The following is a 26,040-nucleotide window of genomic DNA, read 5'->3' on the forward strand; positions in this document are numbered from 1 at the left end:
CACCCCATGGCGCCAGGAAACCAGCAGGCCGGGGGGTGGGGGTGGGGGTTGGCGGCTGCCAGCGGGAAAAGGGAATCCCAGGGGCCGGAGAATTCCAGCATTTCAGCAGAGCGAGGGCGACTGCGAGAGAGGGAGAGAACGAAGACTCGGGCGAAACCCGGAGAAGCCGCCATTTTGTTTCAGCCTGTGCAGCAATCGCCAAGCTGGGCAACCGCTCCCACAGCGGCTAAATGGAGCTCTCCGAGCCCTCTGCTGAATTCTGTCAGGGGGCAGCCTACATGAGGCAGTCTGGGTTCCCCTGCAAGGCCCCACCCCTGCTAATCCGCTGCACAAAAGTCTTGGCCGATACGGAAAGGGTCGAGGGGCGTCCAATGTTGGCGGGGACAGGCTGAGGGCAGCCGGGCGGGATGTGAGACCTGTGATGAGGAAGTGTTTTTTAAAAATGGAGACATGTTAGTTCCTTTCCCGCTACTGTTATTCCTTGGCACGGTGGTCAGAGCCACACAGAGTGGCGGGATGGGAGGGGAGGGGGGGAGGGGAGGGGGGGAGGGGGGGGGGAGGGGGGGAGGGGGGGAGGGGGGGGGAGGGGTTGCGATCACCGAAATAGACGGACACAAGAGAGATTGTGAGAGAGAGAAATTGGGAGTTAACAAGCCCCAGGTGAGAGAGCCATCCATCTAATTGGGCAGCACGGTAGCATGGTGGTTAGCATAAATGCTTCACAGCTCCAGGGTCCCAGGTTCGATTCCGGCTTGGGTCACTGTCTGTGCGGAGTCTGCACGTCCTCCCCGTGTGTGCGTGGGTTTCCTCCGGGTGCTCCGGTTTCCTCCCACAGTCCAAAGATGTGCGGGTTAGGTAGATTGGCCATGCTAAATTGCCTGTAGTGTCCTTAAAAGTAAGGTTAAGGGGGGGGGGGGCTGTTGGGTTACGGGTATAGGGGGGATACGTGGGTTTGAGTCGGGTGATCATTGCTCGGCACAACATCGAGGGCCGAAGGGCCTGTTCTGTGCTGTACTGTTCTATGTTCTAACAACATGATGCACTTGAGTGCGGCAGAGACGCAAGAAGAGACTTCGCAGGTATGGGCGCAGTGACCAAGACTTTACCTGAATAGAAAACGAAAGAGCTTCGGGTGGGAAAAAAAGAAGGAGCAAAAACGAGATTCAGGAGCGCTGTTGCTACACCATGAAGACAGCAACCTCGAGAGTAGGAAGAGTTGTCATGCTCAGGGTCACCGAGTTGACACTACGCCATCTATAATGCTCACCGGAGGACCATCTACTCCCAGTAGCCCCAGCAGTCCCTGCTTGCCTGGAGGTCCCTGGAACGATTGGAGAAGAGAAGCAACATGTTAGTCAAACCCGGCTCAAATAGCGAGATACCAGGTCGCGCCCAGCTCCTGAACTGTACACAGTGAACATTCAACCGCTGGCTTTCCATCCTGCAGACCCAACGCAGTCTGTAATGTAACTATCGCACGGCACAGAACGTGGTTTCCACACGGGCAGAGGCTGTACTCCAGACAGGTAGAGTCACACCATTAACAAATAAATCTAGACAAATACTCCGAGACAAGACTGAACCACACCCGCCCCATTCCTTCAGCTGCCACTGAAACATGTCACAGCACAGTCCAGGACAGCATGCTAATGAGGACTGAAAGCACATACTATCAGTGGAGCACTGAGCTATTTCTCTTCCCATCTGAATTACTGGAATGGTTTTAATAAACTGCAAATGCGGAACCTGGGACCCAACTCTGCCGTAACAGATCCGACTGTGAACGTGTGGCATAAAGTGATCAGGTAAGGAGGCATGGCCGCCAACGTGCGCACAGCAGGATCCCACACACGGAAACGCAGTCATGATCAGATAATCTTTTTTTATTGGGGATAATAATTGAGGGATGAATGTCGGCCAGTCCCTGTCCCGCTCCCCCAAGATCTAACTTTTGTCCCGTCTCTCCCATCTCCAAGTTCAGTTCTCAACTACGCTCAGATCGCACAAGGCATGGCAAGAGGAACCTTTCGAGAACTTACTTTATCTCCGGGCAGTCCAATGGGGCCTTGGGGTCCAGGAAAACCCTGTCAAGAAACAATATATAAATAAAGGCAGTCTCTGAGAGCAAAACAATAACGATAAAGTCGCCATGGTCCCAGATCACCACCGGCCGCTTTCCCCTTTGAGGTGGTGGTGATTTAACTGGAGGATCGCCACACCTCAGGCTAGGGGCGAGGTTGAGAAGGCAGGTGGGGGGGGGGGGCCTTCATGAGTAACCTCAGCCGGGACGGGAATTGAACCCGCGCTGCTGGCCCTCGCTCCGCATCACGAACCAACTGAGCTAAACCGGCCCCCATGATGTTCAAGCAACTCGCCTCAGGAGATCTGAGGGACATCTCCCACCTCCGAGAAGCTGATAATGTGATGCACAGACAATTCACTGCTCCAGTTATGCATCCACCGGCTGGCCCTGTGCGAGTGGCATGGGATCAGAGGTTTGGGATGATCTGCGTTTTGTTTTTATGTTGAAAGAAAGTACGATTGTCCGACTGGTGGCAAAAAACCTTATCGGGAACATGGACTTGTAAAACATAGAGACGATGGTGCGATTACCCTTTTAAGAAGCAAGGCGCTTCTTCCTCGACCCGATATAATTTGGTCATTAATGCGGCATCACTCACTCTTCCAGAGTAACCAGCCGTTTTTAATATTTAACTAGATTACCCAGCGTTTGATGGATGGGAGATTGGACTGCTGAGGGAACCATCTGGAGTCTAATTGGATCAGTACATACAAAGCGAACGGTTCAGTACTTGGGGAATGATTGCACTGAGTTTACAGTGACGTAAGCGATTTCCTGGACCCTGGCACTAATTGGCAAGGTGGACTCTGCCAGTCCCACATGCATCCCATAAGCAATTTCCAATAAATAGTAATTATCAACGTCCACAAGAGAGATTAAATGACAGCTTTATTACGCCCCCCCCCCCCCCCCCTCCCCCTCCAAGCTTCAGAGGATAAACGCGTGGACCATCAGCGAAACCGGAAGGCCCGGCCGCCAGACAATGGTGGGTCACCCGTGGGGCTGGGGTGGAAAATCCCGCTGCGGAATGCCACAGGGAATTATTCAAGAGGGATCAAACATGAAAGGGGTAACAGTTCGAAGTGACCGGGTTGGGTTCTTTCTTAGCAAGGCACACCTCAATCATTTTCGTACAGTTTCAGTGCATTCTCACCTGAGGCCCTGGGTTGCCTTGCTGACCTGGAGGCCCAGGGTCACCTTGAAGGCCCTGAAGGAGGCAGATACACAAAGAGTATTTATTATTCCATCATACTGCTCGACATGCTCACCTTCGTTACTCAGACTTAAATAGAGCTAGGTCGATTTATCCTGCAGAATATACAGATACATTCCACATCATTGCTCTACTTTATAATGAAGAGACTGAGTGACTGCCTTGTGGAACTCCCGCTAATTCCCTGCCTCACTCCTAGTCTGATGTCTCTGTCATCAGTCTGCTTTGCTGTTCCAATTGAGCTCGATGGCCCCTTACCATTGAATTCGACAATATTAGGTTGTAACCGCCGCTCCCAGTTTGACAGGCAGCGTTGACGAGCAATGACTCTGCTGTTTATTTAACCTCTCCTCCCTCCCAGAGTATCGCAGGCCTTCCACTTTTGGTCCTTGTTCCCCAGTCCCAGGCTCGGCGAATGGGTTAAATCTCCAACTCCTTCCAGTTGGGATCAAAGGTTTTTGAAGTGAAACGTTGGGCTGAACAGGTCCATACTGGCTTTCTTTCACTAACTTGCATTTGTCCGTGTGAATATTAATTTTGTCCTGCTTCTGGAAGTTTCCGCCACCGCCCCGGTTAAACGGACTGGCCTGTAGTTGGTGGGCTTATGTTTGAACAGAGTGTAACAGTCACAAATCTTCTGACCCCAGGCACTATCCCTGTGTCTAAGGAAGACTGGAAGATTATTACCAATGTCCCTGCAAATTCCACACCCGTTTCTCCCGGATGCATCTCATCCAGTCCCACTGCTTTAACAACTGTAAATATAGAAAGGCGATCTAATGCCTCCTCGTCATCAATTCTAAACCCTTTCATGTACACCTCCCCTTTCACCATGAACTGGGTAGCATCTTTTATTTTGGTGAGGAAATTCATTCGAACCTCAGCTATTTCTTCCATCTCCACATGTAAAGCGCATTTTGGTCCATAATTGACCCTATCCCTTCTTTTACCACTCTTTCACCTTTTCCATTCAGCCTGAATCTCGGCTGTATTATATAAGTGACATCGTTCATTGGAGAAAAAGTGTGCTTATCTTGTCATCCAGGGAGTTCTGGATTGGTTTACTGAATTTTCCCCTTCGTGGGAACATATCCCTCTTTTTTTTGGAAAAAAAGGTAGCCCATTGTTCAGCTACCGTTTCCCCGCCAATCTATGACCCCGGTTTATCTGCATCAAGATCCATTCTCACCACGTTGAAGTTGGCTTTTCCCCAGTTAATTATTCTTCCTCGAGACGGTCCTTTATCCTTTTCCAGAGCCAACATAAATCGAACTGCATTGTGATCACTGTTCCCCAAGTGCTCCCCTACTGACACTTGATCAACTGGTCCACCTCTTTCCCAAGAACCAAGTCGAGTAGGGACTCCTTTCCCGTTGGGACTGGAAACATACTGCATCCTGAACACATTTTGCGAATTTTGCCCCTTACTGCTCTTTATACTTCTACTTTCTCAGTCTATATTTGGATAATTAAAGTCGCCCATTATAACTACTCTAACCTCTCTGCGATTTACTTGCACCATTTGTTCCTCTGCATCTGTTCCACTAGTCAGTGGCCTGAACAATGCCGTTTCACTCTTTTGCTCCTTAACTTTCACTAATTAGATTCTGCCTTCGACCCCCTCTCTGGGATAACCCCACTCTCTCCAGCACTAATCAACACTCCTCCCCCACTTTGTTGCTTTCTGATCTTTCCTGAACAGCTTGTATCCAGGAATATGCCCTTTGTGAGCCAGGTCTCGGTTACAGCCCCAGCATCATATTTCAACATGTCAATCTGTGCCTGGAACTAAGACAGAATTTAGCCTATGTAGACTTGGAGGTGACCTGATGGAGCCTTATAAAATCACGGAAGGGCTAGATTTTGTGCTTTGTGACAGAGCGTTTCAAAAGGACCAGGACACACGAACCCGTCTCCCCTCTCGCAGAATGGAAAAGACCCACTGGCGATATCCGGACGCCCTCTCGGTGCGCTGACTAATATTTATTCCTCAGCTGACACCACCAATTCAGATCATCGGTCCTCTGTTGCACAGCTGTTAACGGGATCTTGCTGTGTGCATAACTTAACACCATGTTTGGCTGTGAAACAGTTCACTAAATTGCACAAGTACTGTACTCCCTGTGGTGCGTACAGACAGATACTGCCGAGACATGAAAGGCGATACGAGGGCAGCCCTTACCAGGGTGTGTTGATAAACAAGAGATCTATCAACGTGTTAACGGATGACTCGACTAGCTGTCAAAATCACCGCGCTGGGGAATTTCATAATAATTTTAAACAAACTAAGGGCAGCACGGTGGCGCAGTGGGTTAGCCCTGCTGCCTCACGGCGCTGAGGTCCCAGGCTCGATCCCGGCTCTGGGTCACTGTCCGTGTGGAGTTTGCACATTCTCCCCGTGTCTGCGTGGGTTTCGCCCCCACAACCCAAAAATGTGCAGAGTAGGTGGATTGGCCACGCTAAATTGCCCCTTAATTGGAACAAAGCAACGATGGTTCCCGAGAGACCCAAAGCATTATCACCGCCATAGCAAATCTCTGGTAAGCTTCTTCAGCTCCATAGTATAAATGGGGCTACCGACAAGGTGGTGAGTGCGTGGACGGCACGGTGGCGCAGTGGTTAGCATTGCTGCCTAATGGTGCCGAGGACCTGGGTTCGAATCCCAGCCCCGGGTCACTGTGCGTGTGGAGTTTGCACATTGTCTGCATGGGTCTCACACTCACAACCCAAAAAGATGTGCAGGGCGGGTGGATTAGCCACGCTAAATTGCCCCTTCATTGAAAAAACAAATCATTGGATGCTCTAAATTTATTTTTAAAAAGATGGTGAATGCACAGTTGCAAAACTAGAACATAGAAAGTGTGGTCACGCACATTGCAATGTCGATTTTTTGCAAAATCCAGTCATGGATGAGTGTTGCTGGCTTGGCCAGCAGTTATTGCCCATCCCTAATTGCCCTTAAGAAGGTGGTGGTGAGCCGCCTTCTTGAACTCCCTGTGGTGTAGGTACACCCGCAGTGCTGCTACAGAAGGTGTTCCAGGATTTTGAGCCAGCGACAGTGAAAGAATGGTCGATATATTTCCAAGTCAGGATGACATGTGGCTCAGAGCGGAACCTCTTGGTGGTGGTGTTCCCATGTATCTGCTGCCCTAGTCCCTCTAGATGGTAGAGGTTGAGAGCTTGGAAGATGCTGCCTAAGGAGCCTTGGTGAGTTGCTGCAGTGCATCTTGTAGATGGTACACACGGCTGCCACTGTGCGTCAGTGGAGGGAATGAATGATTGTGGATGGGGTGCCAATCAAACAAGCTGCTTTGTCCTGGCTAGTGCTGCCGTTAAAACACGACAGGACCCATGGACAACATTCAGAAGTCTCTTCAATCTTACGGCATTATTGTGCTGTTTAATATCACCACAAAGCTCAGGGAAACATCCCTCTAGTTTCAGGGATAACCTGATCCAGTGGCAGGGAATTTGAGAAATTCCTGCACTAATCCTTGAAGGACTGTGGCCCAGTAACACCTAGTCTGAGCCAGAGGAGCCATTAATGTCAAGAAGTCAATTAGTAAACACACCCTAGAACTCCAACTTTTCCCCGAGTCCTCGCCTCTGAACCATTGATTTAGACGTTGGACAGAGTTAAATGTCTGGTTCCCAACTGAAACATTTCCAATGAAAGTATCTCACTGTAAATGATGTATTGGTAAAACCATTGAGCATGCTGGGTTGCGTTATTTATATTCAATGCAATTTTATTCCTTAACTCAATGGGGGTGACGTGATGGGGATTGGTAGAATTCCATGCCACCCATGCAGACTCAGGTTAGATGGTCTGATGGGCAAATTGTCTGTGCCAGCCTTTATGCTCTATTTGAGTCTCCTCCTATCGCCCTTGCCGAATCCTATCCAGATGACTTTCTATTCCTACCTCTCTCCTTTGTTTATCCAGCTTCCCCTTAAACGCACCTACACGCACTCATCTCAACCACACCATCTGATAACCACATTCACCCACTCACCATCGTTTAAAGAGGTTTCTCCTGGATTTTCTACTGAATTTGTGGATTGGTTTTCAAACCTCTCACTCATCCCCATAGCCTCCTGCAAACTTACAACCCTCCCAGATCTAGATATGGACGTCACTGGAAAGGCCAACGTTTTGTTGAACTGAGTGTCACTCTCGGCCATTTTCAGAGGGGGGGGCAGTTAAGAGTCAACTGCATCGCTGTGTGGGTCTGGAGTCACATGTAGGCCAGGCCGGGTAAGGACGGCAGGTTTCCTTCCCTAAGGGATATTAGTGAACCAGATGGGTTTTTACAACAATCGACAATGGTCACCATGGCTGAGACTGGACCTTATTAAATGAATTGGGATTTGAACTCACGTCCCCAAAGTGTTGGTCTGGGGGTCTGGACATGTCCAATGATGTCATCCCAACACCACCGTCTTGCTCCTCTAACTGGGACCTCTTGCACGTTCACAAATTTCATTGCTGTACCATCAGTGGCTGGATGAGCCTTCACCCGCCTGGACCGTAATCCCCAAAACTCCTGTCCCTAAAAACCAACCTCTTTGGCTAAACCTGTGTCTCCTGCCCGATTATCTCCTCACTTTAGTGTCAAACTCAGCTTGCAATACTTCTCTGAAGCACCTTGGGATGTTTTACTGCGTTACGTATCGTCTAAATGTAAATTGTTGTGGTTAAGTTAAGTGAACATCTTGTAGGTGTGAACCTTCCCTCAATGAGGAACTATTTTCTCTAACTCCGCTACATCAAGCCCTCGGATAATTTTAATGGCCTCCCAATTCGATCAATTCTAGTCACCAAGGGCCACTTTTTCTTGCTCTTTTATTGGTTGCACAGTAGTTATGGGCAACCTGGGTTAGTGAGTGGGCCGCAGGAGTGACCCTCCTTCACCTCACAGGGCCACAAAATTGAAATTGAAATTGTTCACTGACCATGACCCCATGAATAAGATTAGATACATGTCGAATATTTCATAACGAGTTAGAGAAAACGCTTAATCATCAATATATTAATAGAACGGTCATCAACTTCAAATGGTAAAAACAAAAGGGATAGTTACACTTTGGACACAGAGGGAGCGCACGGCTCTCACGGTCAATGGTGTGAGCAATCAGCTTGCTCCTCACTTCACTCGCTCCTCACTTCACTCACCCTCGCTTCACAGGCCAATCACTTCAGCCATACCGGCAGGAAAAAAATCTGCACGGACAGAAATCAGCGGAATGTGGCGACCCTGCGCCCAGGTAACGGTCAACAAATGATCTTATTGACCGCACTCAGAATCCAGTGGGCCGCCTCCTGTGGCCCCTGGGTTGCAGTTTGCCCACCGCTGCTCTACAGCCTCTCCCCCACCAGGCTACAGGATCCAAGCCAGCTTTAAAGTGTCTCCTTACCAGGTTTCCTTTGTGACCACGGTGCCCATCGACACCTGCCATTCCCTGAAACAACACAGAATAAATTAATGCAACTTCCACCTCTTACTCCCCACAGGTTTGATGTTTGAGGTTTGGTATTGGTCGCGCTGGCTGATTATCGCAAACCGTCAACCTACAATTTGGCAGTGACTGCGAGAGGGAAGAAAAAACCCTTTGCATCCATCGAATCCGAACAATGTTCTGGTACAGATGGTTTCTTCAAAGAGCCTTTGGGTCACGTTCCCACATTGGTCACATACACGAGGCATAGAGGTTCATGATTAACCTTCATTACAACAGTGACTAACACTTCAATACTACTTTACTGGGACATTGAGGGTGTGAAAGGAACGATAAAAGTGCAAACCTTTCTTCCTACAGGGTATTCCCATCCCAGTCTTCATCTTCTACCTTCTTCACAGACTGAGAGGACTAGGGCGGCCCATTCCCCGTCATATTGACTATAGTTCCACGTGTCCAGGACAGAGGTGGCGGCATGGTGGCACAGTGGTTAGCACTGCTGCCTCACAGCTCCGGAGACCCGGGTTCGATTCCTGCCTTGGGTCACTGTCGGTGTGACGTTTTCACTTTCTCCCCGTGTCTGCATGGGTTTCCTCCGGGTGCTCCGGTTTCCTCCCACAGTCTGAGGATGTGCAGGTTAGGTGGATTGGGCAGGCTAAATTACCCTCAGTGTCCAAACTTTAGGTGGGATTACGGGGATAGGGTGGGAGAGTGGGTAGTGTGGTCTTCCCAAGGGTTGGGGTGCAGGAATTCTGTGATTCTAAGATAAGTTAGGAAGAGCTTTCTTTTAATCAAGGAGCGATGAACAACTGCAATAAGAAAGGTGTAATGTGAGAAATATTCCAAAATGAAGGTGGATACTCCAGTCGGAAGAAAACTTAAAGGAAACTAGAAATTCTGGGGGAGGGTTGCAGTCAGTTCTCCCTATCTCCCGCCACAGCGCCTGTCCAACCCACCGAGTATTTCATCAACTTCCTGGTTCCAATCGCTTTCTCTGCCACGTCATTTTAAAAGAATGTTTTGGATGAATTTTCCACGGATTTATGATTTGGGAAATTAGGGTTATTTCACTTGAAAGCATTGGCCACTCGCAGAGGTTTTAAAAGGCGAGGTATGTCGATCGAAGGTTGTTAACCTATCCGTCTAAGCGAGGAACGCGCATTGGGTCGGGATGGCCTGCTGGGTCTGTGAAAAAGGTGCGAGATAAAGATTGTAGCCCAGGCTGGGAGGGAGAAGAAGGCAGCAGGGCTTGTTACAGGGAACGCTGTGACTAACCGCCGATAGGCAGAGAGAGGCGGGAATTCTCCGACCGTCGGGATTCACTTTTCCCGCTGGAATCGCACCCCCGCCAGCGGGTTTCACCGCATTGAAAGAAAAGAAAAAGAAAAAAATCACTTATTGTCACAAGTAGGCTTCAATGAAGTTACTGCGAAAAGCCCCTAGTCGCCACATTCCGGCGCCTGTCCGGGGAGGCTGGTACGGGAATTGAACCGGGCTACCTCCCGGGTGGTTTCAATGGGAAATCCCAATGCCAAGCTGCAGGAGTATGGAATCCCGCTGCCAGCGAATGCCACGCAGCCTAAGAACACGCGGATGGGGGACCGGGGAATCTGCCTGTTGATTGACAAGTGGGACAACCCATCTTCGAGGGGGAATAAATCTCGCCCTTTATTTTGTCAGTACATAAAGTTAAGCTGCATTGATTGGACTAAATGAATTGGATCATAACTCGCGCTCGGCACTGGCAGGGTGGCACAGTGGTTAACACTGTTGCTTCGCAGCGCCTGGGTCACAGGATCGATTCCCGGCTTGGGTCACTGTCTGTATGGAGTCTGCACGTCCTCCCCGTGTCTGCGTGGGTTTCCTCCGGGTGCTCCGGTTTCCTCCCACAAGTCCCGAAAGACGTGCCTGTCAGGTGAATTGGACATTCTGAATTCTCCCTCTGTGTATCCGAGCAGGCGCCGGAATGTGGCGACTAGGGGCTTTTCACAGCAACTTCATTGCGGTGTTAACGTAAGCCTACTTGTGACAATAATAAAGATTATTATTTTTAATAAAGCAGTTTGGTGATTACAGCCTTGAGCCACCTTGTGTTAATTCGACCCGCCTTCGGAAACATGGAAGAAACATGCAGGCGGCTCAGAGTGTAAGATTCCTAGTTCACATCATTGTAAACATCCCTTGGTTACGCAATTGTCAAAATAGATATTGCCACGCAGGAGTTAAATCTGGCAAGAAGCTACGGCTTATCGCGTTTCACTGGATGGACAGATTGGTGGGACACCTGGAACTTGTGTCAAGGAGATTTAGGGTATGAGCGGGATTCATTTTGAAGAGCTTGGTTGGGTTTTTATTACTTGTTGATCCAAAGGTCTCCACGGTTGACTTGCTCTTCCAGTTGAAGGAGGCTGCAGGGAACGCTACATGCCATCAAGTATTTGATGGATGTTTAGTCATCAAGGATAAACCACATCAATTGAAATGTCCCTCATCTTGGCCGAGTTCGCACACAGGCCGAATCCTTAGTCAACAATTGCTACGATTTCTCCGTGAATTTGGCACAGTTGACTTCAATGGACGTAAACACAATCCAAGCACAGAGTCACCATGCCAAACCTTCAGCCCTCAAACCCATGTCAAGTAAAGTTCATGAACCCAACTTAACTGCAGAATGCCTGACCCCCCCCCCCCCCCCCCCAAGGATATAACGTGACCCAATTATCCCAGATTGTAACACTCGGAGGGAAAATGGCACAGATTTCAAGCTCTTTCTGTCTGGGAAAGAAACCGGACGTGCTTTAATAAAGAGGGGATTGCTGCACGAAGGCCTTCTGCCAGAATGGCTTAGAAACTGCAACTTTAATTAGCTGCAGAGTAAAGTCACGTCTATCTCGGTTAAAGACTTTGATTGTCAAGTTCACCACTGCATGAACTGCCACTAAGCCTACCCTAAGCTGCTGCCGATATTCCAACCAATCAGCTTATTCCATAGCTACTCTGAATGGATAGGGCCAGCTCCCAGCTCAGGTGCACAGAGGGTAACCTCTCGACACGACCTGTCGCCCGGCCTGATCGAGAGCCGGGAGCTGGAATTCAGCCGTGACTGATGGTTCGAGACTTATGATTGGCAGCACGGGGAAAGGTTTCCAACAAGGTCAAGTGAATTTGAGTCTGCGAGAGCAGCAGTGCCCAGAATTTGTTGCTGGACTGTCAATCCCGACACAGCTGCTCAGGACGGCTGATGTCGGAGATAGGGACGTCTGCAGACTGGTGCAAGTCAGGGGACCTTGCTTTTTCATTCTTCAATATCCTTGGCCGTCGCTGGTTGGGCTGAGTATTCATTGCCCATCCCTAATTGCCCTCGAGAAGGTGGTGGTGAGCTGTCTCCTTCAACCGCTGCAGTCCATGTGGTGTAGGTACACCCACAGTGCTGTTAGGGAGGGAGTTCCAGGACTTTGCCCCAGCGACAGTGAAGGAACGGCCGATATATTTCCAAGTCACGATGGTGAGTGACTTGGAGGGGAACTTGCAAATAGTGGGGTTCCCAGGTATCTGCTTCCCTCGTCCTGCTAGGTAGTGCCGGTCGTGGGTTTGCAAGGTCTGTCTAAGGGGCCTTGGTGAGTTGCTGCAGTGCATGTTGTAGATGGTACACACGGCTGCTACTTACTATGTGGAGGGATTGGATTTTGAAGGTGGGGGATGGTGTACCAATCAAATGGGCTGCTTTGTCCTGGATGGTGTTGAGCTTCTTGAGCTGCGCTCATCCAGGCAAGTCACATCCTGACTTGTGCCTTATAGATGGTGGACAGGCTTTGGGGGAGTCAGGAGTTATTCGCACAGAATTCCTAGCTCTTGTAGGCACAGTATTAATATGGCTGGGTCCAGTTCAGTTTCTGGTCAATGATAATCCCCAGGACATTGGAAACCGGAGTACCCGGAGGAAACTCACGTGGACACGGGGAGCAAGTGCAAACTCCGCACAGACAGTGACCTGAAGCCGGAATCGAACCCGGGACCCTGACGCTGTGAGGCAACAGTGCTAACCGCAGGTTGGGACGGCACTCATTGGAGCTCAGAAGATTGAGAGGCGGTCCCATCGAGGCACCAAAGGACCCCCAGGGGGGCTTGACAGGGCAGACGCACGAGGCTGACCCCCACCCTCGCCTTGGGAGAGTCCAGGACCAGAGGGCATAATCTCTGAAAAAGGGGTCGCCCCCCTCACCCCCCACCGAAGACAGAGACGAGAAGGGACCCCCCCCTTCCCTCTCTCAGACGGTAGTAAATCTGTGCGACTCCCTGTCCCAGTGGGCCCGGCATGTTCAAGGCTGAGACAGACATCCTTAACCAGCGGGGGAATCAAGGACCATGTGTGTACGTGATCCATTCGGATGAAGCAAGGATGAAGGGGGGGGGGGGGGGGGAATCCAATCTCTTGGCTTCGATTGCTGGCGAATCTGTGTAGTGGGACTGACAGAACCTGCCTCCATCAGGGAAAAGGAAGGAGTCCATCCAGCAGGATTCCCCAAAAAAAGGAAAGGAGCTCGCTCTCCTCACTGGGATCCAGTGGACTGGCCCGTGTGTCTGGAACACACTCAGTTGATTCACACAGGGGTGAATCATCGTTGAATCGGAGCCTCTGAGACCATCCAGCAGCTGCACAGCAATGAGGAAAACCTGGCGCCGCTTCAATATTCCACGCTTAATGTGAAGGAGCAGAGTGCCGGCCAAGCAAATGGATTTCCTCCGAGGGACACGGGCTGTTACCAGAGTCACACGTGTTGCAACGTACATGTGTGTGTGTGTGTGTGTGTGAGAGAAAGGGACAAGGCTCCAATCTTGGCTCCGGAATTGGCTGGAATGCACGGTTGGATTACTCAATGAGAGTCAGTCATCCGGTCCAAGACAGCGAAACAAGCCCACGCATTCAACATCAGGGTCAGCTAATCCTCTGGTCAGACCCTGAGAACTGTTAACATTTCTCCCAAGTGCTTCTTGAGCGTGGCTTTCACAGTCGGATGGGGGGGGGGGGGGGGGGGGGGGGTGGAATCCCTCTCGAAGGGAGGGAAGCGGTGAATCATCGATCTGAGTAAGGTGGAGGATATTTCTAACCTTTATTGTCTCAGTCTCCGGGGCTTGTTTTCCCTCAAGCGGGGCAGGCTAGCCGGAGATCTGACAGGGGGGGGGGGGGTTTGGATTGAGTAAATAAAGAGAATCTGTCGCAAATGCCTGAATGGTCAATAACCAGAGGGTGCAAACTTGATCTGATTCATTGTCACGTGTACCGAAGTACAGTGAAAAGTATTTTTCTGCGGCCGAGGGAACGTACACAGTACGGACATAGTAGACAAAAAGAATAATCAACAGGGAACATTGACATATGGTACTTCCTCCCACAGTCCAAAGATGTGCGGGTTAGGTGGATTGGCCATGCTAAATTGCCCGTAGTGTCATAAAAAGTAAGGCTAAGGGGGGGGTTGTTGGGTTACGGGTATAGGGTGGATACGTGGGTTTGAGTAGGGTGATCATTGCTCGGCACAACATCGAGGGCCGAAGGGCCTGTTCTGTGCTGTACTGTTCTATGTAATCGACAAACAGTGATTGGTTACAGTGTGAAACAAGGGGCCAAACAAAGCAAATATATGAGCATGAGCAGCATAGGGAGTTGTGAATAGTGTTCTTACAGGGAACAGATCAGTCTGAGGGGGAGTCGTTGAGGAGTCTTGTAGCTGTGGGAAAGAAGCTGTTCCTATGTCTGGATGTGCGGGTCGTCAGACTTCCGTATTTTCTGCCTGATGGAAGTGTCTGGATAGGGGAAAGCCTTGGTGGGAGGGGTGTCTGATAATGCTGTCTGCCTTCCTGAGGCAGCGGGAGGTGTAGACAGAATCAATGTCGGAGTGGCAAGCTTGTGTGATGCGTTGGGCTGAGTTCACCACACTCTGCAGAGTGTGGTAAGGGTGAGGGCAACAGAGGGGGTGTCTGAAAGAGTCTAAATCTGTGCTGCCACTCTCAACACACCTGAACCTGGCCGTATTATCCCGTCACTCCACCATTTCATATACATTCTCTTATCGGTGGCAAATTCAGTTGTATATTTCCCCGACACACTTGTTTGGGCTTGCTGTACAAGATTATCAGAAAGGTGAAGCTGACAAGAGCTAGCAGCTCCCCTCCCCCTCCCCCGGGTGGGAGGGTGGAAAAAGGGGGTGACCTTTGTCTTCTGTTAACTCGACCTTCTCTCGACGTCGAGATCAAGGAACCTGTGGGAAAACCACGGGACTGACACTCATCCATGGGACTGCACGGATTCGAAGAAAGGTTGCTCCCCATGGGTCGCTCTTGATTCCCGAGGGGTCTTTGAGGATTCCCTGCCAGCGGTAAATGGGGTTGGGGCGAACAAACAACGATCCTTGGAGCCAAGGCACGTACCTGCTGTCCGGGGGGACCGATATGTCCTCTAGGACCTGGCAACCCTCGCTGCCCCTGCGAAAGAGGAAAGACACAAAATTCACATCTCGTTCTGAACAAGTACAGTTATCCAGCCAATGTTAAAGAGTCTTACTCACTGGTTCACCAGGTAGTCCTCTGGGTCCTACTGCCCCATCCCCTCCCTGCAAAGTCAAGGGAGAGAGAAAGGGTGAAGGTATCAGTCATAATCCAGCTCAAACACCCAGGGTACCTTGCGGCCAATTGCCAATTCTTCCACACAGTCTGCGTACAGGAATGGACCATTTCAGAATTGTTTCCAACAGAGGGACCCTGAACCCGAAACAGGAGAGGCCGTAGGGCGTGACCTCACTCAGGGTACAGGACGCTCCTAATACACGCTCCATGTCAAAGGAGCCCAGGAGAGAATACTCCCTCATACAGCAGGCGAATGCTAATGGCTTCAGCATGCCGATCGGAATGTGATTAAAAGAACCCACATCACCAACACTGAGATAGACGGCAGGTTAGATTATTGAATAGAATGATACACACTTACACATGAACGCAGGAACAGGAGGTGGTCAGTCAGCCAATCGGGCCGATTTGACCATTCCAATGGATCATGCCTTGACAGAATGACTGAGCTTAAATGACCACACTCACCCGAACACCATTCTCTCCGATGGGGCCAAAGGGACCTTTTGGACCATAGTTACCCTGGAAAAGAAAAGACTAAATGTGATATGGGAACGCCACCACTGTTATTATTGTTATTATTATTCATGGGTCTTTGAGGTCTAATTATTCAAGAACTCCAGCTCACAAGAGTCGCCCCTCCTCAACCTGAAAAAGTGATGTGGGATTTACTCTCCCCGTCAGAGCGCGCCTTCCAATCCAATCTGCCGGCCAACCACCCGCCCCCCGAATCGCCTTCCAGTCAGGGGTGGCCTGAGGAGCTGGGAGGTTGATTCAGCACATCCCCAGGAGTGACCGGCAGCGACAACGCTGGTTAGGGGACTTGGGAGCAGGAGTTGCTAGTCCGTCACCCTCTACACTCGCAAGGGGCACCGGTCTCCATCACCTCCTTGTGCAACGGTTCGCCTCTGCGCGGGGTGAGGGGGAGACGTCGGCCTTGCCGCTTGAAGATCAACGAGCCTTGAACTCTCACAGGCCGCCCCCGGCCTCCTGCTGTGAGGGCAGCCTCCTCGGAGGTGCCCAGGTGCTGATACGTTGCGGGGCCTGTGCTGGCAAGGTGCGGGTGGAAGATGGCCAATCATCCACCTCAAGCAGTCACCAGGCAGCCAGTGCTGGGAGGGGGGAGGGGGGGGGGGGGGGGGGGGGGAACCAGAAGGAGGGCGAAAGGCATGAGCGACATTCTAAATCTACTCACCCCCCACCCCATCTCCAAGGGTCTGGTAAAATACCCCCTCCCGTTAAATCAGCTTCCACCTCCACAGTGGCTGCCCGACCTGTCGTGCATCTCCAGCACTTCCTGCCTTTGCTTTGGCAGGAACCCCTGTCCAGTGAGAACTGCGAACACTCTCCCATCCACCACATCACCCAGCCATCGCGTCCGTGCCCCACGCAAAACGGCAGCAAGGCGTCGGAGGATTCCCCCCTCCCCCCCCCCCCCCCCCCCCCCCACCCACCTCGCCATTAAACGTTCTTACGTGGGCTGGTAACTGGGTTGAGGAATCACCTCAATGGAAAACTAATATTTAACCGTGCCTTTGGGGGGGGGGGGGGGGGGGAGAGGGGGGGGGGGGGGGGGGGGGGGGGCGGCAAGGACTTAAAAAAAAAAACAAATTAAAAATAAAAGCTGAGGAGGAAGAATTGGAGCTGAACAGCCTCGTTCAATAATTCATTACATCCAATTAAAGTTGGAACTTTAATTGCTGCTGCCCAGGAACGTTTTCTGCTAATTCTTCGCCCTCGCGGATGCGAAGAAATAAAAGGTTTTGGCTAGAATTCTCCGGCCGTTGGGATTCTCCTTTCCCGCTGGCAGCGCGGCCCCACCCACGGGTTTCCCAGTGGCTTCAGTGGGAAGTTCCATTGACGGGAAGAGAGAATGCCGCCGTCAAGCGAACGGTGCACCAATGACGGAGAAGCTGTTATAGTTTCATGTCGAGGTCGATAACCGAGCCGGCGCAGTGAGAATGGCTGCGACGCGCGCCCAGGGGGTGGCTCTCTCGGGGCAGGTGATTCAGGATCGGAGCGATGGCCCGATTATGGATGGCCACGGTTTCAGCTTTTCCTCCTGTTCCACATCCTCCTCGAGGCCTCTGCGGATCATCCTCAAGTAGGTGCGAGGGAGTGGGGGGGGGGGGGGGGGGGGGGGAAGGTGGGGGGGGGGGGGGGAAGGTGGGGGGAGGGGGGGGGAACGAGTAGGGATGTTTAGGTTTCCCACGGAAATTTGAAACCGGAGCCCTCTGTGCTCCAACACCCAGGAGATAGGCTATGGAGGGGCGGAGCTGCCGGCACGTTTGTCCAATGGGGGGGCGGGCTGCTCCGGCAGGGATTACGGGATTTCAGACGAGGGCGCCGGATGTTCCGTTTTCCAGCGGGTGAGTCGAGGAGGCTCGCCTTCTTGAGGGTTGAACCAGGTTCTGTTATAACCTGATCCTATTGGCTGGGGAAAACTGGTTACCCCATGTTACCTGGGGACTGTGAGCTGGCGGGGGGGGGGGGGGGATCATTAGCAGGGCAGCTGTATGAATAGAGCAGCCCAGTGGTGGTGTGGTGACACCTGGATTGGGAACCAGCAGCAAACTACTGCTGCTGGACATATTGTTGTAAATAAAGTTATTTTCTGTTTGACTCTACAAACTCGGGCTTGATTCTTCCGGACCCTCACAAAATGGTCCAAAACCTCAACGCAGAAGGATTCCCTCCCGGGTCCGAGAACTGGCTGAATCGCGTCAATGAAGTTTCAGAAATCTGACAAGTTAGGGCAGGGGTGGGCAAACTACGGCCCGCGGGCCGCATGCGGCCCGCCAAAGGTATTTCTGCGGCCCGCCAAGTCATTAAAAAAAAAAAAAAAAAAAAAAAAATTTTTTTTTTTAATTTTTTTTTTTTTAAATTTTTTTTAAGGTTAATGGAGGCGGGCTGTTGGGTTACTTACTGGTATAGGGTGGATACATTGACTTGAGTAGGGTGATCATTGCTCGGCACAACGTCGAGGGCCGAAGGGCCTGTTCTGTGCTGTACTGTTCTATGTTCTATATGAGGCGCCCAGAATCATAACCGGGTGAAGTAATTATTTTACTTAATATACTATGCGGCCCTTTGTGAATTGTGAATTTTTGAATGTGGCCCTTGCACGGAAAAGTTTGCCCACCCCTGAGTTAGGGTCTCCTCAGCGAGAGTCAGGAATGCGAGGAGCCAATCCTGGGTCTTTGCTCTCTGTATCGAATGGGGCCGAGGGCCCGCAGGTACGCACTGTGCTGCCCTGCAAGCTAAATTTTTATCGACCGCTCTCCTCAACTTCCAGAGCTCCGAGACTCCCCTTGCGTTGGGAATTGGCAACAAGGGAGCAGAATGGGGAACACGCCTTTCCAATGCCCAATGCCCCAGTCGGTACCCTGTTAGACAAAGGGGAGCGGTCCAAGATCAACGCAGGAGGACAAATCCAATAAAAGCCGGAGATTTCTTTGTCAAGACAGGAATAGTCTTTGTTTTTAGTGCCTGGTGCGTATAATCAGGAAGTCACTGACTGAGGTGCCAAGGTAAACCCTTATATCATTGGCATAACCACAGGACAGGCAATGGCGCTGGTCTGGCATATTTCTGTTGATGTTCAAAGTCCAAATGGGCAATGGCACAAAGTTATCAATCGTCAGCCATGCTATGAAGAAGATAACTGTTCCCCCGTTTGATCCTCAGTCTGTGCTGAATAGCCGGATCTCGCTTATGGTTAACAGGAGGAGTGGCATTTCCAAATTATAACAGACCGAAGATTGGATGGGTCGCTGCTCTGGATTCCTAACCAACGCGGACCTTGCTGGAAGCAGAGAACATACCGTGCAAACGTGAGGTTTCGGGCAGCTCCCCGTTTGACTGTGATGCCCAACTGGTCCTGGACTCTCACATATCAATGGCAGCCGCTTGGGCAAGATAAAGGGCGGCAGCAGGTGACCCTAGCAACTGTTACCCCAGGGAGGTGCCCAGGATGTCTTGCAGGGGGAGAAAGGAGAGGAGGAAATCATCACAAAGGAAAATGGCGTGGTAGGCAGTCAGCAGAATGGCGCACATTTCTCCATTTCTCTACCTAGAGAGTCAATCAGCAGTCAGTCCTTACCCTGTCGCCTTTATTTCCAGGCAATCCTGGTAAACCATCGAACCCCCGGTTTCCCTGTTACAACAAAGAAAATGGCAACTGATTAGCCAGTACCGTAAAAAACCAGGTGAGGCACGTTTCCAACTCGATACAACGTACGGCAGAGAAACAGGGCTCTCTCCGCTGGAACCTCCTCCCACCCCTCTTCGCCCGACACCGTCCCTGCCGACAGCTCTTTCCGACGCAGAGAGAGAGCTGAACCCCCCAGTGGCCAGGATATTGCGGAGTGATCGTAACCACGAAAATATATTTTTGCCAATTGCACCCTGGTGTCATTTGAACGGGTTTTTAAAATTCTAACGTTGTGCAGAATGGAATAAGCAGCAGAACTAGACCATTCGGAATAAGGACTTTCAATTAGAGCAAGATAAAAATCAATCACGGTTTAACATTCAGCGTTGAGGGATGTCTCCAGGGCGTGCTCCCAGCAATTCAGATCTTTAATCGCAGCATATAATTGCACAGTCTTTATAATATTCTGCTACCACCCCCCTCCTCCCCTCCCCTCAGCAGCCTGAGGGGCCGGAATATGAAATTTCCTGTTTACCGTCTGTATTCATGGATTGAAAGGAGTGACCACAAGCTAGTCCCAGTTGGCCCTACGCTGGTATTACTCCACCCAGAGAGCCTCCTCCCATTCCGTCATTATTATATTTAATATTTTAGTGCCCCCCCCCCTTCACCATTCTCTGCACTAAATTTCCAACAATGTAATGAATGAGCGGCTGTGGCAATGTATGCTATTCCTCAGAATTCCTCTGTTGGGCTGTTCCTATTGCATGGGAGTTCCTTGCCGGCCCTTCTACTGGCTAGTACCCACCCGGTTACAGCAAACCTCCACCTTAATTGTCCACCGTGAGGCCTTCCTAAAATTCAAGTAGCTGATGTTGTGATGGGACGGTCATTCAGAGAGATGGTCAACAGAGGCCGTGGCTCTAGGCTGTTCATACACGCAGATTCCCCGGTAGGCCGCGTTCACAGGGAGGAGAGATTAATGGAGGTTGAGGAAACCAGGAATGCTGGAAATCAAAAATCTTTGTAAAAAAAAAGAGCAGAGATGCTGAAAAGGACAGGACAGGCCTCCAGTATCCGACGCACGGGAAGGCCGGTTCGCCTTTCGTGAGGAGACCTCTTCAATCCTGAAGGAAGGCTCGCGTTTGTACAAAGTCTTTCCCAACCTCAACACCCCCATGCCGTAGTGAGCGAGGAGCTTTTTGAAGCTGCCGGGGACGGAGGAAATGCGGTGGACGACCGACGCACTAGCTCTCACAAAAAGGCAATCCGATAATGGCCAGACAATCTTCCTTTGCGTCCCTGGGTTGTGAGGTAAAATATTTTCCAGGGTACCGTGCACAATTCTGCTGCACTTCCTCCAACAGTGTTACAGGACATTAACGGGACTGATCCCAGCCTTGCCTGGATGGGAGCCACGGCCTACCCTGGGTAAGACACCAACCTTTATTCCTGGTCCCCCAGGTAACCCTCTGATTCCATTCACTCCAGCACGACCCTGTTCAATAAAATAAAACAAAAGTTGAATGAATTCACACTTTGCGAACATTCGCCACCAGGATTGGTTTTCACCAAGTTTTATATCCGTTGAACAAAGAACATTTTCACCTTCATAGCTCAATCCTCATCGAACACCGCCCCCCCCCCCCCACACACACACACACACAAATGGATCATTTTACCCACCTTGCGGCAGCGGGAAATCCAGCTGCCAATTTGAGTCCCTCAGACAGCAATGAGGTGATTTTTAAAAATATATTCGTTCAGGGATGTGGGTGTCGCTGGCTAGGCCAGCATTTATTGGCCATCCCTAATTTTCCTCCAAGTGATGGTGGTCGGAACCGCTGAGGTCCGTGTGGTGTAGGTACACCCATAGTGCTGTTAGGGAGGGGGCTCCAGGATTTTGACCCATGGACAGTGAAGGAACGGGCGGTGTATTTCCAAGTCGGGGCGGTGCCTGGCTGGAAGTGGAACCTCCAGATGGTGGGGTTCCCTATACTTCCTCAGGAAACTAAAGAAACGAAGGAAATTCGGCATGTCCACACTGACTCTTACCAATTTTTACAGATGCACCATAGAAAGCATCCTATCGGGCTGCATCACAGCCTGGTATGGCAACTGCTCGGCCCAGGACCGCAAGAAACTTCAGGGAGTCGTGAACACCGCCCAGTCCATCACACAAACCTGCCTCCCATCCATTGACTCCATTTACACCTCCCGCTGCCTGGGGAAAGCGGGCAGCATAATCAAAGATCCCTCCCACCCGGCTTACTCACCCTTCCAACTTCTTCCATCGGGCAGGAGATACAGAAGTCTGAGAACACGCACGAACAGACTCAAAAACAGTTTCTTCCCAGCTTTTGCCAGACTCCTAAACAACCCTTTTATGGACTGACCTGATTAATATTACACTCCTGTGTGCTTCACCCGATGCCGGTGTCTATCTATTCACATTTGTACCTTGTGTTGCCCTATTTTGTATCTTCTTTTTTTTAATTTTCATGTACTAAATGATCTGTTTGAGCTGCACACAGAAAAATACTTCTCACTGCACCTCGGTATGACAATAAACAAATCCAAATCCAAATCCCACGTGTCCACTGCTCTTGCCCTTCCCGATGGTGGAGGACGTGGGTTTGGAAGATGCTGTCTCAAGACCCTTGACCAGTTTTTTCCTTGACCAGTTTTTGTTGACACTGGTTGAAGGAGGAATATTGGCCAGACCCCTTGGCAACACTGAACTGCAGGGAGAAGTCTTAATTTAATGCCTGACCCAAAGGACAGATTTTTCAAGGGAAACTTGAGGAAAGAATCTGAAGGATTTTTCTGCATTTACTTCCCAGACTGACCACGATTTGAACATTGGCCAACACATTAAACATAAAATAGGTTTGATGTGGAGATGCCAACATTGGACTGGGGTGAGCACAGTAAGAAGTCTTACAACACCAGGTTAAAGTCCAACAGGTTTGTTTCAAACACTAGCTTTCGGAGCACTGCTCCTCCCTCAGGTGAATGAAGAGGTTTGTTCCAGAAACATATATATGGACAAATTCAAAGATGCCAGACAATGTTTAGAATGTGAGCATTTGCAGGTAATTAAATCTTTACAGATCCAAAGATAAGGGTTAACCCCAGGTTAAAGAGGTGTGAATTGTCTCTAGCCAGGACAGTTGGTAGGATTTTGCAAGCCCAGGCCAGATGGTGGGGGATGAATGTAATGCGACATAGGTTGTTTCCCATCCTCAGTAGCTCCCTCAGCATCAGCCTGTGCAGGGCGGCCATTTTGTTGTCACGAGACAGTGTTAATTGACTCGCATATTTTAAATTAGTTCAACAGCGACTTCAGAAATACTAGGAAAAATCTATTCATCGAATAGATTGTTCAATGATTGGGACAGTTTCCCTTGCTGGCCACAGGAGGTAAAACTGCACAAGGTTAATGTTTAAAGCACAGTTGGATGAGTTAAGGACTGGAAGGCTAAGCTTCGATGGGCCAAATGACCCTTTTCTCCCGCTTCCAATTTCCTTGTGTCCCGATACAAGTAATTAACTCATTACTTTGCTCCTAATGAAATAATTAAGTTTGGTCAAGCGTTCATTACGAACTCCCTCTTCTATGTTTTAACAAACAGCAGGACGGCTCATTTATATTAATCTACTAAATTTCTCAGATAGAAAGGGTTGCTTTATGGAGCTTAAAATAAAACTGCAAGGGAATTATTGTAAGTGGCAATGATTAATATTCAAGCAAAGCTACCTGTCCTCAACCACCGGGCTTCTCATAGACTTGGAGAATTTTACATTGTAAATTAGCAGCGGTCAGTTGAGTTGTCCAGGTTCATATCATGAAGATGGGCCATGTGGACAATGTGCGTGTGTGTGTGTGTGAGACAGAAGGGAGCGAGAGGCAGTGGGGGAGGAAGAGAGGCAGGCGGGAGGGGGGGGGGGGGGGGGGGGGGGAAGAAGAATGCAGGAAAAGGGAGGGGGCAAAGAGAGTAGGGCTGGAGGGTGGGAAAGAGAGAGGAGACTGAAGGGGTTGGGGGGGGGGGCAGAGAGAGAGGAAGGGAGGGGAAGAAAGGGAAGGGGAATAGAGAGGAAGAGAGAGGGAGGAGAGCGAGGAGAGAGGTAAGTGGGTGGCAAAAGGGGGGGAGAGAAGGGGAAGAGGGGGAGAGAGGGGAAGAGGGGGCAAGAGGGGGTGGAGAGAGAAAGCATGGAGAGTGTGTCGAGGGGGCGGCGAGCGAGAGAATGAGGTAGAAATATCTGTGAAAATAGAAGAATAAAAGAGAGGAAAAAAGGAGTTGACAGGGTGAATGGGGCAAGGCCAGGGAGGGCACAGGGCAATAGTGGGGGAAGGGGGGGGTGGTTGCAAGGTGGGGAAGGCTAAAGGAAAAGTAGGATAAAGATCAGTGAGAGAGTGGGAGGGAGCAGGAGGGAGATGTGAGGGATGAGGGAGGGAGTGTAAGGGGGGGTCACAGGGGTGGGTTGGAAAATGGAACTGAGTTAGAATGAGGAAAGAGAGAGAGAGGAGAGATGAAGAGAAATGGAGAGCATATGAGATAGATAATGGGGCATAATGAGGATTGTAAACAGGTGCATCTATAACATCACAAGAGTGATGCGAAGCCAAGTCTTTGCTGAATTCCTGATTTGTGTATCGCTGGGAGACAGTCCCAGGCAATGCCCCGGGTGGCTTTACACAGGAATGCACATGTTTCTTGTACACAACCCAAGGCTGCAATAAGCGATCTCAGCCAAGAGTCGGGATTAGCGAGCAGAAGCTTGGGCTCATTGCCAGCTCACTGAAACCACTGAGCCAAGAATGTCGTATTACAAAGCATTCAGCCAGGATACCCAGCAAGCTAGACTCCTCCACGGCAGGGCATCGAGTGAACAGTGTCGCAACACTCCCAACCTTGGAATCACTTCTACTCAGCACAGGAGGAGACTTGTGACAGCGGTTTGAAAATTTGGCGATAATGTTTGCCGACATTGCGTTTACGGGATTTAAAGTGACGACCAAGACGGCAAGTGATCTGGCTGCGCTGCTGGTGATAACAACCCCTTGACACACTTTAACCGTTTCACGGTCAGGAACACCGGAATGTCATCGAGAATGGCGGGAAAGACTGAATGCGCAGAGGTGGTGTGAATCTACCTGAGAATAGTTGTCCAGTGCCAATTTATGCGGGATATGAATTGCGCTCATGAGCAAAGATAAGCAAACTATTATCGCCTTGAGTTTGGGAGCTTACGGGATGGTCCGATTGAGGCTTACAGGACAGGCTAGGTGGAGAGGGACCAAATTCTGCTGGTTGGGGAAGCCTATAAGCAGGCAACGGAATCCAAAGATTAATGTCAAACCTTCCAGTAGTGAAATTAAGAGATATTCCTCCTGCAAATGGCCGTTCAGTTCTGTCCCCGTAAATGCAGCGATGCTAATGGCCTCCACAACCTCACCACTCTCCCCATGAAGAGGTTTCTCCCATTGGTACACACGCACACACACGGGCACATTTTCAATTGGGCCAGGCATCAATCTGGTGATTGTGGAACCGCGTCCCGTCATCAACTCGGTTAAACCCTCCTTCCCTGAAAGCGACCCCCCGTAATTTGAAAAAGGAGCGTCCTACCCTTCTTCCCAGTTTTCCTGTCAGCCCCAAAGGTCCGGGAGTACCTGCAGGGCCCTAGAACAGAGAACAAAAGAAGAGATTTGCATTCACACAGAAGCTTTGACAACCTGAAGCCGTCCCTCACTGTCAGTCCATTTTAAAGTATTGTAATGAAGGAGGCACCAAAACCAATTTACGCACAGCAAGCTCCCGCAAACAGCAATGTGATAACAACGGGATCATCTGACATTAATTGAGGGGAGTGGAGCAGGGGGAAATTCTCTGAATAAAGTGCCGCGATGTCCGCCTGAGAGGGCAGATATGGCTTCAAAGTCTCATCCACAAGACGGTACCCACCAACTCGTACAGCAGTCGCTCCACAAGTGTGCGACCAAGTGTGAGGAAACTTTAACACTCTTGTCGAACTTTTCCAGAGACTATTTAAGACAGTCCTGGAGTGGCCCGGTGCCGCAGTGGCTAGCATTGCTGCCTCACGGCGCTGAGGACCCGGGTTCGATCCTGGCCCTGGGTCGCTGCCCGTCTGGAGTTTGCACCTTCTCCCCGTGTCTGGGTGAGTCTCTCCTCCACAACCCAAAAAGATGTGCAGGGTCGGTGGACTGGCCACACTAAATCGCCCCTTAATTGGAAAAAATTAAAAGGAAAGACAGTCCTTTGGGTTCTGGCTCCGTTCTGTCTTCCCAAAGTTCTCCATTTTGTCGATATGTTTCAGTAAGCTCTGTCATTGTGGGGGAAGGAGGTTTTGGGCGGGGGAGGATTACTTTTCACTGAGTCACAATGTCTTTCAGTCTGTCCCCCCGACACAGCCCCGGGTTGTACGTGGACAGTCCCTGGTTGCGTATCGAATCACGCCTCATCGTGATTGGTCAGGCACAGTTTC

The 26,040-nt window shown here is 50.4% G+C and overlaps 1 protein-coding gene across 2 annotated transcripts in view; it reads right to left on the reverse strand.

Moving 5' to 3' along the window:
* Nucleotides 1–26,040, reverse strand: part of LOC119957252 (collagen alpha-1(XI) chain-like) — a 282,576-nt gene that overhangs the window by 110,407 nt on the left and 146,129 nt on the right. For both annotated transcript variants that reach the window (XM_038785099.1, XM_038785098.1), the window contains 10 exons: nt 25,164–25,217; nt 20,975–21,028; nt 19,480–19,533; nt 15,846–15,899; nt 15,320–15,364; nt 15,183–15,236; nt 8,715–8,759; nt 3,237–3,290; nt 2,040–2,084; nt 1,268–1,321 (listed from right to left, as the gene is read on the reverse strand). In XM_038785099.1, coding sequence (XP_038641027.1) covers nt 1,268–1,321; nt 2,040–2,084; nt 3,237–3,290; nt 8,715–8,759; nt 15,183–15,236; nt 15,320–15,364; nt 15,846–15,899; nt 19,480–19,533; nt 20,975–21,028; nt 25,164–25,217 — 513 coding nt within the window. The remainder of the gene's footprint in view (nt 1–1,267; nt 1,322–2,039; nt 2,085–3,236; nt 3,291–8,714; nt 8,760–15,182; nt 15,237–15,319; nt 15,365–15,845; nt 15,900–19,479; nt 19,534–20,974; nt 21,029–25,163; nt 25,218–26,040) is intronic.

The sequence above is a fragment of the Scyliorhinus canicula genome, chromosome 25, assembly GCF_902713615.1.
Source record: "Scyliorhinus canicula chromosome 25, sScyCan1.1, whole genome shotgun sequence".
Lineage (NCBI taxonomy): Eukaryota > Metazoa > Chordata > Chondrichthyes > Carcharhiniformes > Scyliorhinidae > Scyliorhinus > Scyliorhinus canicula.